At 42.2% G+C, this 18,419-nt stretch overlaps 1 protein-coding gene across 2 annotated transcripts in view; it reads left to right on the top strand.

The window, feature by feature from the left end:
- The window catches only part of tp53 (tumor protein p53), a 40,813-nt gene that overhangs the window by 2,323 nt on the left and 20,071 nt on the right, over positions 1 to 18,419 (top strand). For both annotated transcript variants that reach the window (XM_084312838.1, XM_084312837.1), the window contains exons 3-7: positions 1,048 to 1,108; positions 2,013 to 2,204; positions 3,459 to 3,633; positions 7,520 to 7,632; positions 17,859 to 17,968. In XM_084312838.1, coding sequence (XP_084168964.1) covers positions 1,048 to 1,108; positions 2,013 to 2,204; positions 3,459 to 3,633; positions 7,520 to 7,632; positions 17,859 to 17,968 — 651 coding nt within the window. The remainder of the gene's footprint in view (positions 1 to 1,047; positions 1,109 to 2,012; positions 2,205 to 3,458; positions 3,634 to 7,519; positions 7,633 to 17,858; positions 17,969 to 18,419) is intronic.

The raw sequence follows: 18,419 nt of genomic DNA, 5'->3' as shown, positions 1-18,419 counted from the left end.
TGAATGCCCACATCCACTCCAATGTTAACGTTAATATCGCCTAATCTATGTTTTAAATTATGGCTATGTGTCTAATCTGCCCGTCGCTTATCAAAGACTCATTTTCCAGTCAACATTGTCATGGCAGATTTTTTTTTTATCGCTTCATTTCCGTTTTCTAGCATTTTGAAAATCACTAGTTTTCATGGAAAAAACGACACATTCTATGATAATCGCCTTTTACTGGAATATTCTAGAACGTTGTCATTTTTTGGCCTATTTATGAATCGTTTTCAAATAAACATTAGATGATCGATAGTATATGTGTACGCATGCACGCTCGTGCCGCCAGTTGAAAATCGATTCTCCTATTTCCTGACCGCGAGCAGAGTCAAACAGCCTATCACCATAATCACATAAAAGCTTATATATCCGTGAAAACGGGTCTGATTATCCTAATACTGATAACATAGATTCCTTACCTGAGATCAGATGGTATCCAAATGGATTATTCCAATTCCTGATAGCCATTCGAAAAAATAGCTCATTTGATTGATCCATCGTGTATACAGTAAAACACATATTCTCCGAGGCTCCAGAGTGAACTCTGGTAGACCCCGGTTACATGAGTGAGAAGTAAAATGTGGAGTGCGGGGGTTTTTCCCCCACGCTTTCATTGAGTCCAATCCAAACGGGTGATTTACCATCGGAGACGATAGGGGGCGCTTTTTTCACATCTGAGCGCCTGGGGTAACTGGATCTCCAACGGTAGGGACGCTTGCTGCAATATGATTTCAGATCGCTAATAAAAAAAATTAAAAACGAATATTCTCGTGAGTGGGCATTCAACCCGCGGGGGGTAAACACGAGAAAACTCGTGGATGGCATTCAAAGTGTTAACAATTGTGTGTATTGAGCCGTACTGTATTGTACCCATTCTGCAATCTGTTAAATAAAGTTTTCATTCATTCAAAGACTAGTAACATGGTGATGTATCATTTCACAACCAATAACTTGTATAAAGGACCATGTTTTTAAACTGCTTTGTGCATTTCTTCTGTTTTGTAGTAGCATGCCATTGTTGATTTCCAACACTCCTGTCGGGACCATCCACAACTGGATGCCGCCGGTAAGCAGACTAACCTGTCCACACACTCGGAACAGTGTTTAATTGATGCCGCCCTATCGGATAATACTTGGCAGTAGGGGTGTAACTGTACACAAACCACGGTACGGTACGTACCTCGGTTTTGAAGTCAAGGTTCGGTACGGTTTTCAGTACAGTGGGGGAAAGTTTGGCTTTCCACGTTCCACTCAGGGGTGATGTAGTGTGCAGTAACTAATTGTACTTGTAGGGCTGTCAACAAATATTCTATATTGAAATTAATAATCGACTTGTAAAAAAATTATAATAATTATATTAGATTGTGAAAAAAACTGCCCCCGGTGGGCGGCCGTTAGTGGTTAACATACCGTTGTATTCGTTCTGTACACTACAGCCGTACGGTACACACTGAAACTTGTTCGGTACGTGTACCTTTACACCCCTACTTGGCAGTATCAATGACTGGGTATCTGCAGGGTATTAAAAAGTGTTAAATTCATATTTCTCAATTTAAGGCCTTAAAAGGCATGAAAAAGACTTGCATTGTTTTGGGGGGGAAGCCCCGACTGTCGGGAGATTAAATATATGAAATGTTTTTGTATTCAAGCTGCAGTGCTACCGGGAGCTTGGTGTGTCTGGCGAGAGCTTGTAAGGGACGCACAATCATTTTAATTGGCACGCAAGTGCAGCCGCCAGTTCAGTGTTGCTATGCGTTTTTAGTTTTTGCTAGTATCGTAGTCAAATTGGTAATACATTTAGCTCCTAAGTGGTATTGAAAAGATCTTAAATTTAACTTGTTGAAACCTGCAGATACACTGAATGAAATCAGTTGTCTGATGTGCAAACGACTTGGATAAGATAATTGACTTCAAATGGAGCTCCATTTCACGTGTGAAAAGTGATTATCTCTCTACCCCCCCCCCCACAGCCCTTTCCCGACCACGTCTTTGATGAGGATTTGTTTGAGCTCCCTCCTCCTGCCATGCACCCAGATGTTTCCCCGACCGACAGCCTGCCTCCCCCGGCTTCCACCGTGCCGTCCACCATCGACTATCCCGGGGAGTGGGGGTTTGGGCTGCAGTTTCAGAAGTCCGGCACAGCAAAATCAGTCACCTCCACTGTGAGTTAGCCCCCCCCCCCCAACCATCCACATAGTCCACAAGGCACAGTGCTCAGGCAAAACACGCAATACTCTTGTCACGATATTTGAAAAGGTTTTCTCTTGTTACGCACGTGGCTATATTTTGTTGCAGTGGTCAAAATAACATTTAGAATTGTGGATTAGCGCCGTGAGTCGTTCCCAGTTTATTTAGCAATCCGACTCCACTGTTGGAGACCTCGGAGGGAAGACAAAGGGGCTTCCTGCTGCTACCAGGTTTTATGGTGACGCTCTCAGCTGTCGGGTGCCGCCATATTGTACCCTTTTTAAGTCTCTGAATTTTTTATTTAATAGATTTTATCACATTTTATGATTTTATTTATATATAAAAAAAACTTTGACGATAGCAGTTACTGGTGTGTTGTTTGTACTTTAGAGTATAACATTTTTCATCATCATCATTAAGTTTCACTGATCGATCGTGTAGGTTTTCAAAACACACAGCAACAGTGTTTGAAAACACTAGGTGGTCGATATATTATAATTTTTTTTGATCAAATATCGGTGGTCGATATATTTCTGTAATATAATGAAGTGAATTCCTCTTACCTTGGCGACTCAAAGAATTCCGCTCATTCAAACCCCTTCACAGTGGTATTCATGCCGAATCCTCTTCATTGTGACGATTCGCTAAAAGATGAGGCCTAGATGCCAGCCGCTGTGTTTGAACAGCCAATAGCTCGCCGGTTTCCACGGCGACTCACTTGTCGGAGTGCTGCGATTGGTCAGTGTAGTTTGATGTTAGGTTGTGCTGCCCTTAAAAACTACCGCCCCCTGCGACTCCTGCATTGGTCCGTGGGGGAATGGCAAGCTGGTTGCACAGTACTGCCCTGACATGACGGGACATGTTCCCCAGCTCTCTCCAGCACAGACAGGGTTAAGCACGGACAAAAGTAAGGTATGAGAAGTGTTTGGTTCTTTTTGGATCAGTGTTAGATCAAAAAAATATTTAAGTTAGCTTTTTGTTCTGTAGGTAGTTTTCATGAATAGTCTTATTTATTTCCTACAGGTTAAACTTAAACATAAGTTTGCTTTTAATCAGCTTTGTGAGGACCAGGCTTATCTTGAAAATGGCACACACTATTACTTTAATCCGTGCTCTGCTTTTCAAACACTTGATAATTCCACCTCACAAGTTTTATTGACATGTTCTGTATTTTGGGGGCGACAAAAAAAAATCGAATTCACCCCTCTTCTCTTCTCACTCGTCTTTAGTATTCGATCCAGCTGAACAAACTGTATTGCCAGCTTGCCAAGACCTGCCCCGTGGAGGTGTTGGTGACCAAAGAGCCGCCCGCAGGTGCCATTCTCAGAGCCACCGCCATCTACAAGAAGTCTGAGCACGTGGCAGAGGTGGTGCGTCGCTGCCCGCACCACCAGACTGAGGACGGTGAGTGAGGAGAGCACATTTAAAGGTTTATTTCAATAGAATTTCTGTGTTTAGTAGGACGGTCCTCCCGATAAATTCATAGGGCGACTACTTTTTTTTTTATAATAAAACACGAGATACTTTGAACTCTGTTGCCTATACTCAATTTATACCTACCTAGTGCTTTCACTGTCTACAACTGCCCTACACTGGTGATCATAGTAATCGCAACTACCTACTTCATACTATAGTCTACCCATATAACTCTGTATGATGGCATGTACAATAGTGCTGTATACTGTACATTTATATATTTACCGCATGTATCATTCTACATACCTATATATTTTTTTTGATACATTTTTTTTATTATTTACATGAAAACAAGACAACACAATAACCACAATAACAATACACAGAACTTCACAGGGAAATAACAGAAACAATAATAATACAGAAATAACAAACAAATACTATAGTGTTAGGGGCAAGTGTGCCCCTAGTGAAAAAGCTTAGCGTACAGCCCTGCATTGAGGAATACTAACCGGCTTGTGCCCAACAAGTAGTTGCTGGTTATTAAAAATTGGAGAGTCCAGGTGCCATGGGCATTTAACCGCACACGACTTCTGTACATTACGCCATGTTTGGATCACGTGAGTTATGATCGGTCCATACCTCAGTCGGCATTTCGAAATAGGGACAGTGGAGTATGGTGTTCTTGTTCTGTTCTTGACTTATTGTTATGTTGTCTTCTTGACTTGTTTAAAGAAGACCTGTACGGCCCATGGGGACATTAACGTGTGTTGTCGGGCCCTATAAATAAATTTGATTTGATTTGGAGTACACTACATCCTGCAATCTTAGCGGTGAGACCGCCGCCGCTTCTAAGGAGCGCCAAGATACAGCATCTACAGGGTCTAGCCAGCACATCAGAGGTCTCAGTCAAAAGGACCAGAAATAAAGCTTAAAATCAGGAATTGCGAGGCCCCCCATCTTGTTTTCTACGTTGAGTGGTAGCTCTTTTGATTCTCTGGCTTTTGTTATTCCAGATAAACTTAGATACCATCGATTGTACCTTGCGCCAGTGGTCTATTGGAGGGGGCAGGGGGAGCATTAAGCTAACAAAATGTATCCTAGGCAGGACGTTCATTTTGATTATGGAAGCCCGGGCTTGTAAGGAGTTAGGAAGGGACGACCATCTGTCTAGATCCTGGCGTATTTTAGCATAAGTACCCGTGAAGTTGTACTTAGTAGTTTGACTTAGTGTGGGGAATATCTCTATGCCTAAGTATTTAAAATGTTCCACTATGGGGATATCGGCTGGTAGTCTCACCGCCTTGGCCAGCTCATTAAGAGGTAGGCAGGCTGATTTGTTCCAGTTAATCTTAAAGGGGAACTCCACTATTTTGGGAAATTAGCTTATTTAACATCTTCCCTGGAGTTAGACAAGAAGATACATACCTTTTTTGTCTGTGCGTGCATTTTAGCTTTGGGAATAGACGCTCCGTTAGCATAGCTTAGCTTCATCACTGGAAGTGAGGCAGGACAGTAGCCTTACAGTGCCTTACAGTGTATTGCAAGGTCTGACATTGACCAAATTTGATATGCATGACCTTGGTGGGCTCTAGGTCAACTCCTGAAAAGGGGGTCAATGTCAGACCTTGCAATCAAAAGTTAGGGGGCGCACTGAAATTATGGCAAGGGTTATTAGCCCCCTAACTTTTGATTGCAAAGTCTGACATTGATCCCCTTTGCAGGAGTTGACCTAGAGCCCACCAAGGTCATGCATATCAAGTTTGGTCAATGTCAGACCTTGCAATACACTGTAAGGCACTGTAAGGCTACTGTCCTGCCTCACTTCCAGTGATGAAGCTAAGCTATGCTAACGGAGCGTCTATTCCCAAAGCTAAAATGCACGCACAGAGACAAAAAAGGTATGTATCTTCTTGTCTAACTCCAGGGAAGATGTTAAATAAGCTAATTTCCCAAAATAGTGGAGTTATCCTTTAAAGCCTGACAATTTACCAAAGTCGTCGATTATCCCCAGTAATTTTGTGGCCGACTGGGGGGGGTCATCCATAAAAATCAGTAGGTCATCTGCATGGAGAGCAATTTTGTGTGGCGTATTATTGACCATTGTGGGGACCAGCGTTTCCGTTAGAACATATTCGTGCCGGTCTGAGTGTCCTGCAAGATTTCTATCCCCGGACATATTCCTGAAATTCCGGTCAGAGTTTTAAACAGCAGTCTGTTATAATCACATTTTTATGAGCTAACGAATTCCGTTATATTGGACATTTGTATTAATTACATCAAGCGAAGAGTGAGAAATTGATTTGCAGAATCAAATTACTATCTCTCGCCTCCCAAGTTAGTGCGATACGCTGATCCAGCATCAAGCGCAGGCTCGCACTGCAGCAGCTGTCACACGCACCCCCAAATGAATCTCGAGTCGACATCGCTTCACCTCGTTGTATCAGACACGTCACACATATCATAATGTTCAACTTCACACACAGCAAACTGTAGTTGATCATCACATTGCCTCGTTTGCATGCAGAGAGCGAGAGGACGAGCCACATGCTCGTAATGCGTTTGTTGATTTCATTATAGCCTACATTTAGTTATAATCAATTATATGCATTACTATGTGACACGGCAGTCAACCAACAGTTGCATTATGATTAAAAAATGTCAACGCTTACTCACCCCGTCTCGTTCTGCCTATCCGTTTTGTACCTGCGACTAGATCCCCATTGCATTGGAACAGGTGGACTTCTGCGAGGCTCGCAACGGTAGCAGCAGACTGGGGATGCTCTTTGTGGCTCTTTGTGGTACACAAAGTGTACTTTGTGTACGTTCAATCAATGTTATCTCTCGTACATCATAGACGCTAGACTACTAGACTATAATGTCGTATCTCAGCCAGGAGAATTTAACTTTCCACTCGGGCCGCCGCCTGAACGCTCGACATTTGTTTATTTTCCGCGGGAGCATCGGCGGTCTCTGTGACTTCAGAAGACTCAATGTCATTATTATTAGACCTGCTTGTGCTTGGTTTCATGAAATATTTGTTAGGTTTAGCTTGTTTGGCCATCTCTCTCTCTCGCTCGTATAGCTGTTTGTCGTTATTATGGTGGCCAGACAGGCTCAAAAAAAGAAAAAAAAAGATTCACATCCGAGCGGCGCCATCCGCGCTTTATTAGAGCGAAGCACAATGAAACAAATGTAATTGTTTCGTTCATCGCATAGGCTATTTAATTTTAGCCTATTTTAATACAATTCAAATAATAAAATTGTGCTTAGAGGAATTATTTCCACCGGACATTATGACCGGAGATATTTAAATATTCGGACTTCAACATATTTTGCCAGTCAAATACCGGTAATTACCGGCTAACGGAAACGCTGGTGGGGACGATGTCCTCTGATTGCCTAATAAATTGGGCCAATGGTTCGAGGGAAAGCACGAATTCTATATACCTATTTATGCCCCTGCATATAACCCATATAACTTTGTATGATGGCATGTACATTAATGCTGTATATACCATATACATTTATTCTTACCGTATATATATCTATCCACATCTGTCTGTACATATCTCTTACCTACTCTTACTAGTTATGCTGCTGGCCAGTATGACTTACTACCAGTGTCTTACTACCTGTATCCCTGTACATATATAATATTACAACTCTGTACATAAATCTGGTTAACACTACAATCTGTAGTACTAATTTATATATTTCATACCCAGTTTAATCACCTGTACATTGTGTATTACCATTGCACTTTACTGTTTACATTTGCACTCTGCTTGCATGCCAAACCTCTTTTCGTATTACTTTTCTGTGACTGAATCGACCGATTGTCGCGTGTCCTCCCCCGTGTTTCCCCGTGTAGTGGTGGAGCACCGCAGCCACCTGATCCGGGTGGAGGGCAGCCAGAGGGCCCAGTACCAGGAGGACCACCACACCAAGAGACAGAGTGTCATCGTGCCTTATGAGCCGCCACAGGTATAGTCCCCCGCTCTACTGGTGTCTCCTGACATCTACCTCTTTGTTTGTTTATTGGACAGGGTCGACGGTGCGTACATTTAGACCACCGCATTTGTATCCATTTTTCCGCTATGCCCATTTGTAACGTAAAGTCACACAACCTGAATGGGATCCTTAACACTTTCTCCGCCAATAACGTCATACAACGGGTTTCAAGTTCATGCGAATTCTGCCAGATCACGGCGTACAACGTTATTCTGATCGTATTTCATATTTTCGCCATGGTATTCATATTTCACTCACTGAGCCTTGGCTGATGCTGTGGAACTCAGCACAACTCTGCAACGCTTCAATACTGCCACCTGGTGGATGATCGGTGAGTTGCCAAACCGGATATGCCCGTTGGAGCTCGGTGCGTCTCCCAAATCCGTCCGGCCACTCGTATATCGTGGCGGGACTCAAGACACACACTGTGGATATGGATCGTTGCCGTAACTCAATAATCCACATGATTTGGGCGTGTATTAGTATTATACAAACCGGAAATGGACCGCCTCGATCCCCATCACATAATTGGGATCTGTTTGCTCCAGTATCATCGCCCAACGGTAAGAGTAGGCTGCCGTGAGTTTCAGCGTTTTTGTTTATTATTATCGATGCAAACTGCTCTGATCTATATATCACCCATACTACATAAATCATTTAACGACGATCACGGAATTATAAACGACCCCCCCCCCCTCCGTTCACCCGCGCATGATCAGTCATAACGTTTAGGACCATGTACAGTTGAAATTTTTAATATAGCGTGTATCGGCAACAAATGGCATTTGATAATGTATGCATTTATGCCTATATCTCACGTTCTAGGATTTACTGCAGAAAACGATAACATTTATATTCTAGACGGTATTTTTGTATGATGTGTGAATGAAAAAGTAAAACGTTCCTACATCCTGAACGATGGATAATCGATGTTGAATGGGCCATAGTAATGTCAATTTAGCAATACAATTTAAAAAGTTATAGCCCTGCAAAGAAGGTAAACATCTCCATAGGCTTACAGTGCTGGCAGTGATCAAACATTGATGGATATAAGCGTGGCAGAGAAAGTGTTAACCCCTTCACTGCCACTACAAAGGGTTAACCCTTTCACTACCACACACTACAGAAGTTTAACCCCTTCACTACAAAGACAGTCTTTAGTGTGGTAGTGAAAGGTTAACCTCTTAAGCCTGAGCGGTCCGGTACCGCTACAAGATCGATATCGCGCCATAAATCCATCTCTACAGAATGTATGAATTAATGTTGCATGTTCTTTTTTTCAATGTAGCCAAGAGTAAAGACCCTAACCCAGTCAAAACGGCAGTCAAAGTGTATATTTTCAGCACTGTTTGGTTACCAATGATTTTAAGTGTTATTAGCTAAATATGAGTTTATAGAAATCTCAGGGCATCGAGTCGGAAAAAGGCGTGCTTATAGACGTGAGGATTTGGCGCAACCTAACTTGAGTGTAGTTTTTTGAGAGAAGAGACCCAGGGCTTATCCGACGCTGCGATCATACAAACGCATGTTTTATCATGGAGTTTTGGTAAAGTACACGTAAAATAGACGTTACCTTTGTTTTAGAGGTACTCTATTTCTCACTTCAAGTCCAAAAGTGTCTTGAATCAGAACAGGATCAATACATATAACGTTAGGTAGCCCTCGTCCATCTTCTTCATCTGCTCGGGCCAGACTATAGACGGAGCCGAATAGGTTTCCTCGGTCGGTTTGATTATAGTTTTTTTTTTTTTTTTTTTTTTTTATGTTTTTACCAGTAGTGCTGAGTCCAACATAGTCTGGTGGAAACGCACCTTATATGGTGGCTGGGTGGCGCAGCGGAGATTGCGCTCGTCACCAATGCAAGAGACTCCGGTCTCGAATCTGGGTGTCAGCATTGCCTCCGGCTTGGGCATACTAACTAATTGGCAGAGTTAGAGGGTGGAAGTCGATGGGTGGGGATTTGGACGTTGTGGACAGCGACTCCTACAGGTCGGTTGAGGGACGCCTGCACAGCAGAGACAGGAAGTAGTGGGGGTAGTGTGAGCCTCCCATGCATTACACCTCGCCACAGAGTCTGCGCTGTCTGGTGAAAAGATTTCGGAGGTGATTATTAGGGATGCACGATATTGATTTTTTTGACACGGATACCGATAACTTTATGCTCCTCAAGCCGATAACCGATATCAATAACCGATATTTATTGTATTTTTTTTTTTTTAAATGTATATATGTATCTTTTTTTTGATAACTTTTCTTATTTTATTTTTTAGTATTTATAAGCTCCGACGTCATCGGTACTGCTATCGGTAGGGATGGGAATTGATAGGATTTTATCGATACGATTCCATTATCGATTCTGCTTATCGATTCGATTCTTTATCGATACCCGATCAATTTATAATTTACATAAATAAATTGGAAATGCAACAGAACTACATTTACATTTAGTCATTTAGCTGACGCTTTTATCCAAAGCGACTTACAAGTTCTGTACGACAAGCCATCAGGAAGGGCACAACTCTATCAGCTGAGCAACAATGTTCATCAAAGTGTTGAGTGCTACAGTGTAGGTTAGTTTATTAGGACAAGTGCATGACAGTACGGTTAGTTAGGGTTAGATATATTTTTTTTTATTCAGATAATGGTTGAAGAAGTGCGTCTTTAGTCGACGGCGAAAGATTGGACGTGATTCGGCTGTCCTAACTGGGGTGGGTAGTTCATTCCACCATTGTGGGGCAAGGACTGAGAATAGGCGACTTCTCTTTGATGACCCTCCCGGAGCTTGGATAGGAGTAGGTCTGAGGCGGCCAGAAGATGCAGAGCGTAGGGGTCTAAGCTGGTTAGAATAACAACATGCAACTTGACATTTCTGATTGTCATTTATTGTTGAGCCCCCATGTCAGAAAAATACAAAAACTGTAAAAAATAAAACTAACTATAGCCTACACTTAAATAAAATAATGTATTTGAGATTCTCTTAAAATGTATTTATTTTTTTATTCTTAAACTAATTTAATCTATTGAATAACAGGTCGTTATTCCTCTGACTTCTGTCTCACACACACACAGAGCTCCCTCCCCGGGCCCCTGTCCTATAAGGTATTGGCTTGTGTTGCTACACGGACACATTTGTATGTTGCACCACCACGGTACTTCCTGGCTTACAGTGTACAGACTTGTAAACAAACACTCCGTCTCTTATTATATGTGAACTAAAGAGTACAAGGTTTACACAACAGCCCCCACCTGCTGTTTTATTGTATTTATACCTGTACTATCCGCTGTCGGCTGTTTATCTCTCTTTGTGAGCTTGATTAAATAGCGTTAGCTCACGTTAGGTAGCGTTAGCTCCGCGGCTAATTTTAGCTCACCCTGAACTAAATCAATGACTAGGTTCTAAAGCATTCAAGTAGTTTTCACTGCACATAGAAGTAGCCAAACAGCGAGCATTTCGGGAGCATATTACCAAAACCCAGGCAATTTCGAGCCCTTAAGGAATCAAATAGAGTCTGCCATGGCTACATGCTAGGGCTGGGCGATATGACGATATTATATAAATATCGGGTACAGTTCATTAACGATACACTTTTTAAACGTATCGTGGATATCGTGATGTTTTGCCCAAGAGGCTTGTGTTGCGTCAATCTGGTCCACACGTTGACACTTTTGAACAGCGCCGCCCCACACACACACTACTGCATCAAAAGTTACTACTTATGATAACAAAGGCATTCGTTTTGTGGCATTGACGTTATATAGTTACACTTTCAATAACATCAGCGTATTTACATAGCAACGACCGAGGTCGACCTAGATATAGCAAGCATTAGCCGTTCATATCTCAGCCCGTGCTGACTCCGTTGTGCCCATTCTGCGGTCTGTTAATAACGTTTTCAATCAGACAGATGTATGGAAAGGCTTTTATTATAACATCCGTTGCAGTAAAATCATTATGCCTCCAGTCGTTTAGTCATTCTGCAGAGCTAAAAGCTACGGTCGGCCGCGGCGAGCTACCGCTGCCATTGTTGTTTTCATTGAGCTCTCCAATGGCGGAAGTCGATTGGTGCTAAGAACAGCAGGGCGGGTGCAAGCGATGTGACGTAATTGGCAGACGCGACTGTCAATCAAAATGATTCTGTTTGCCGACTGAATGAATATAAACGTTATTAACAGATTGCAGCATAGGTACAATTAGGGATGCCCCCCGGACCCCGGTTTTAAACGGGAACCGGTACTATATTAGAAAATACCGGAGTATTTATAAGCTCCGACGTCCTCTGTACTGCTATCGATACTCTAGAGAAATTATTATTATTATTATTATTATTATTTAAAAGTTGCGAACGATCTCTCCTCTCTCTGTCTCTGCACGAGAAGCAGCGAGTCATTATTACACACACTCCTCGCGAGTCGCGCTACATATACATACGGGTACTCCTTAATGAAAGCGCTGTCAATAGTATGCAGCTGCAGCACGTCAGACAGCAGCGCTTACAAGCCCCGCACATACAAGCCCCGCACACCTGATGTGCTGCAGCTGGAAGCATCTCAGCGCTGTCTCCGTGCCGACGCGCGCTGCACACAGACACAGACAGCTCTGCATGGACTGAGTCGTGGCGGATAGAGCGAAGCGTTCACAAGTGCAACAAAACATTTACCAGTAAGGGTGGCAATACGAGCAATCTATCAAAACATTTGTTTGCAAAACACTATATTAGTGTGCAGAAATGCGCCGTATTCGACTGCCTTGCGCGCAGTGGTCCATCTGCATCCACGTCCACTGCAGCCGGTAAGCCAAGATACGGAGTTTCCTAGGCTAATAACGAATTATTACAAATAGGCTAATAAACAAAATAATTGTTTAGCTACAAATACTACAATCTAAAAACTTTTTATAGATCGTCAAGCTGAGGTCAGCCACCAATGTGTCCCAGGCCAGTGAGCCCACCACACATCCTCCCTAGGCTCTACCTCCACCACCCAAAGTCCTTTCTCCCTAGCAGCTAGAGGAAAGATGACAGAGGATAGGGTGAACGAGTGTCACAGGGCTGTGACAAAGTTTGTTGTCAAAGGCCTGCACCCGTTCTCTACAGTGGAGTCCAAGGACTTTAGGTAACAACTAATCATTCAGTGTATATCGTTTTTTTTGTATACATAGTTGTCTAACTTGTCTGTTGTTGTTATAAGTTATTATTGAAGCAGCTATTCCCACCACTCCACACACATTTACAATAATTCAATCATTTCTAATCTTTACTGTAGGGAGATGACCAATGCTCTCAACTGCAAATATAAAAATCATAAAAAAATTATCAAAAAGAACCGATAAGAGTATCGATAAAGTACCGAACCGTTAAGCAGTATCGATAGGAGTAGTAGTATCGATAAAATCCTAACGATACCCATCCCTAGGTACAATACAGTACAGCTCAATACAACAACAGTCAACAGTGGACTGGAGGATGCAGACCAGAGAAAGACTTTCGTCTTGTTTACATCAGGGTCCCCCATTTTCAATTCATCATATTTCATATCTAAATCATATAATATCTCATTGCTAAATATATGCAATATATAATCTAATAATCCAATAATCTAATATATAATATAAAAATGCTAAATGCATGGGTATTTTATTTTGTCTTTAATGTTAGCTTGCAAACTCAAATACTGTCTTGGTAAGCCTCATAATGAATTGTTTGGGGAAAAAAAGAAAAACATCGTGATGCGTATCGTGTATCGCCGAAAGGTCAGAAAATATCGTGATATCATATTTAGGCCATATCGCCCAGCCCTACTACATGCTAACGTTATTGCGCAACTGTAGGAAAAACCTGGCAGCGATAATGGAATCGAAAGTCACGGGAGCCACACGGTTCCAGGCATCGGCCAATTAGGAACCGGTTTTCCGTTGGGAACCGGTTTTCGATTCCCATCCCTAGCTATCGGTACTCGAGAAATTATGGATTTTTTTTTGGATGAATTTAAACGTTGCAAACTAATCTTGTTGGCCGTTTTCTATATCTCTCCTGCCTCGGTGTCTCTGCCTGCGCGAGGAGCGGGCTGTGCTCACACACACACTCACTCGCACACACACGGGTGCTGCCGAGTACAGACGGCTATGCTCTCATCATGGCGGACAGAACGAAACGTTCAAAAGTCTGGGTCTATTTTACTAAAGTCGATGCTGACAACGCTCGTTGCCACAAGTGCAACAAGACATTTGCCAGTAATGTATAAGCGCTGGTACTTGTCAATGTGGCTGGCGGGGAGCTAACGTTATTAGCCTGAGCTCCGAGTAGAATAATGGCCGACAATCCGGAGGTAAATAAACGAACGAGAGCTTCTGATTGGTGGTAAGAAGAAGAGGTGGGTGCAAGCGGTGAGACCTAATTGGCAGATCGACTGTCTGCCTCCGAATGTAATGTGACTACGTCACAGCCAAGAAAGGGAGCGCTGGATTTGTGAAAAACTCCCTGTTCCTAAACCACACGCTGTCTGTCGTACCACAGTACTGGCAAAACGGGAGGAGGCTATAATAAAAACAAGCGCCCTTCATCCAAATCCACCCACACCGGATTTCTTTTAACCAAAAAATGTATTATATATTATCGGAGCTATCCATAACGTTATCGGGTTTATCGGGATGACGTCATAATTGCTGATATCGGCCCGATAATTATCGTGCATCCCTAGTGATTATACCTGTTGTAATCATGGCCGATGGGTCTTTGTATAATACTTTAATCATATCAATGAATCCTTTTCCTAACCCCATCCTTTCTAATACTGCCCATAGATGAGACCATTCCAACCTATCAAAGGCTTTCATCGCATCCAGGGACAGCATCGCCTTAGGTGTGGTGTCATCCTTGCTGGCATCTAGCACATGTAGTAACCGTCTTATATTATCCGTGATCAAGCGGCCTCTTATGAAGCCAGTCTGGTCAGGATGAACTAAAGACGTCATATGCTTTTGAAGTCTGATGGCTAATACCTTGGAGTACAGCTTGATATCGGTTCCGAGGAGGCTTACGGGTCTAACTACCGCAATCGGTGGGGTCTTTGTCTTTTTTAAGGAGGACTGTTATGAGTGCAATATTGTCGTTCTTATGGAAGTTCCCCTCCTTGATTGAATATAGAATCATATTAAGTAATAGGGGTCCAATTACATCCCAACATGAGAGGTACATTTCTGGTGGGATACCGTCTCTTCCAGGAGCCCTACCACTTTGCATTACAGATATGGCCTCCCTAAGTTCATCTAGTGTGATGGGTGTTTCTAACTGTTTAGCGTCATCCTCTGATAGTTTAGGAAGGTTAATTTGATTAAGATATATGTCCATTTTGTTTTGATCGAAGGCCATTTCTGATTTGTACAATTATATTATATATTTTTTTACGTTTTACCAGTAGTGCTGAGTCTGGTGGAAACGCACCTTATCGTCCATAATCATCATCCATATAATCCATTTAGTCTTTTTTATAATATCCAATAGTTCGCTCTAGGCGATTGTCGAACTTGTTCTGCTCACTGCTGCTCGCAACGAGTTCCTAGTTGTCTGGGGGGCTGTGGGGCCACCTGGCGGGATTCAATCGTCATTGCAATTTCAAGTACTCTGAGTCACCATGGTCCGCGCGACTGTTTTGAATAGGAACATTTAAACACGGGTGAGTTAATGGCAACCATTCTTTGACACACGTAGTACCGACTTGACTCAGCCGAGGGAGCAAACCATAGCTGGCTTTACCCACTGTGCTTCTCAACATCAGAGAACACAGTTGTCCTTCCCTCCCTAAGCATACAACCATCACTATCGCACCATGACAAAGGAGAGAGAGTAAGAGAATTTCCTCGTATTCATCTCCCAGCTTTCACTATTTTGTCATGATCACAGTGCCACGTTAGGCACATCTGACTGAAGAGACGGTGAAGAACCTATTTGGTTGGTATGAAAAGATTTTTAGATACCCTGTATTATACATCACTCAATGATGTGTACTAATGGATTTCTGTGTGTGTATCCCTCAATGGGCGATATGGAAAAAAATCATATCGCGATAACGATATGATAATGTTATCATATTTCTCTATCGATAATTATCGAAATTGTTAAGTATAATTTTTTTTTATTATATATATATATAAACAACAGATGTATGTTTATTTTGCAGCAATTCTTTGTCGTTGCCGCCATCTTTAGTGTTACATCCCCTCACACTCCAGTTCTCAGGCTGCAGCCTGTTTAAAAGCGAAAGTAAACCGGCTTCTCTGCTGGCTGTGGCAACAGTTCTGGCTCTGCTAGTTTGTGATCTTTTGGCGCTTTTTTGGTTTTAAAACTGCCCTGTTGCAGGTCACAAAAAACAAATGTATATATATATAAGAAAAAAAAGATTTTTCGATTTTTTTATTTCGATATTAGATATCGATTATTAGAATATATCGCGATATTTATCGTTTATATATCGCCCAGCCCTACCCTCAACATTATTCTTTGTTCTGTTTTTTACGTGCCCTTGACCAATTGAATTGTGCCCGGAAAGGGGAGCGACAGTTGTGATTGGAGGATCAAGAAAAGAGGGCAGGGCTTGAGATGGGTCCTAACTCATATAGTATTCTCACGACGCGACGACCTTTCCTACCAATGCGGTGCGGTGCCATTTTAAAAAGTAGCTCATCAGCCACGCCCATCATTTACTGAGTATTCCCTGTTCTTTAAACTAAACTTTTAAAGCCCTCCAAGGTAAATCCCATGTGTAAATTTTTTTATTTACTGTGCCCCTACTCCCCCAGTCCTGCACTTAGGTCCTCCCACCAAAATCTCCTGGTTGTCCCACGGACCCGGTTAATAACAAAAGGTGACCGGCCCTTCCAATTTATGGCCCCTACTCTTTGGAACACCCTCCCCCATTCTATGCGTTCACTTAACTCCCTATCCACTTTTAACACTTTCTATGCCACTCATGAGTTTTCTCGGAATTATTAATATTACGTTGAAAGCCACTCACGAGATTTCTCGGATTCTTTTTTAGCGATCTGAAATCATATTGCATCACGCGAGCCTACCCTAGTCTACCCGAGAGCCGCCGGCGATCAGATGTGGAAAAAAGCGCCCCTATCGTCTTCCAGATGACATAAGGGATGGACTCAATGAAAATGGATGGGGGGAAAAATCCTGTACTCCACATTTTCCAGTCCACTGATGCAGCCGGGGTTACCACAGTTCATTATGGATCCTCTGAGCGCCGCGGATCATGAATTCTACTGTATCACGTTAGATCTATACACTTATCGATTTTTTTGAATGGTGATCAGGATTTGGAATATACCAGTTGGATACCATCTGATGTCCGGTAAGGAATCTATGTTATCAGTGTTAGGATAATCAGACTAATTTTGATGAAGATATAAGCTGTTTTGTGAAATGTCCTCTATCGGTTTCACTGTAAAATCCATGAGGAAATGAACACGGCTATTATCAGCGCGCGGCTCGAATGGGTGTGCGTGTACGTATAATATTGATCATCTAGCGTTTATTTGAAAACAATTCATAAATAGGCCGACAAATATCAACGTTCTGGAATATTCCAGTAAAAGACGATTATCACAGAATGGCCCCGAATGGGCTGTTTTTTTTACCTCAAAACGGGTGCTTTTCAAAATGCTCTCAAACGGAAATGAAGCGATAAAAAACCAATCTGCCTTGACAGCACTGACTGGAAAATGATTATTTGATAAGCGACGGGCAGATTAGACACATAGCCATAATTTAAAACATAGATTAGGCGATATTAACGTTAACATTAAAGTGGATGGTGGCCTTCAAGCGCTAACTCTGGCGCCACTTGGTGGCACTGAAAGTGTTAAGGAACATTTGAAAACGTTTTTATTCAGACAGGCTTTTAATTAATTCCTGGTTGTATACTCGATTTATTTATAATTGTTTTGTTTTTAGGACTTGACATTTATGTTGCACTCATATTTAGTTATTTAATTTACTTATGTTATGCCTATGCTTACGATGTGTCAGAATTGTTTTATGTGTAGTATGTTCATCTCTATGTAACTGTTGCTATGTTTTACTTCTGTGAAGCACTTTGTGATTTTATCTGTGAAAGGTGCTATACAAATAAAGTTTACTTACTTACTTTAAACTGAATGTAATGAGCATTGAATGATTTGTCTCCCTGGTTCTCAGCTGGGCTCCAAGATCACCACGGTGCTGCTGAACTTCATGTGCAACAGCTCCTGCATGGGAGGCATGAACCGCAGACCCATCCTCACCATCCTCACCCTGGAGACTCCCGAGTAAGATGAGATATTCCTTTATTGATCCCCCTGGGGAGATATTCCTTTATTGATCCCCCCTGGGGAGATATTCCTTTATTGATCCCCCCTGGGGAGATATTCCTTTATTAATCCCCCTGGGGAAATTCAGGCATCATAGCAGCATCATGTGGGAGGGGGGAGGGAGGCACAGGTAGAAGACATGGTACAGGTCATAGAATTATAGTACAGTGGAGAGTAGGGCTGGCTGATATGGCCTAAAAATAAAATCTCAGATTTTTCACACCTGATTTACGATTTTAATCTATTTTCTTCTCTTAAAAACTAGAAACGCCAAGGAAATCATTCAAATTAGCTTTGTTTTTATTTGACACAAAAAAAGTATCAAACCCAGATGAATTTCCCTATTGGGATTGAAGTGCAAACCTAACTTTCACCAATATTCACTTAAAATATATATATATAAAATGTT

This window comes from Notolepis coatsorum (genome assembly GCF_963971535.1).
Source record: "Notolepis coatsorum genome assembly, chromosome: 4".
Lineage (NCBI taxonomy): Eukaryota > Metazoa > Chordata > Actinopteri > Aulopiformes > Paralepididae > Notolepis > Notolepis coatsorum.
This window is presented reverse-complemented; position numbering and strand designations above follow the sequence as displayed.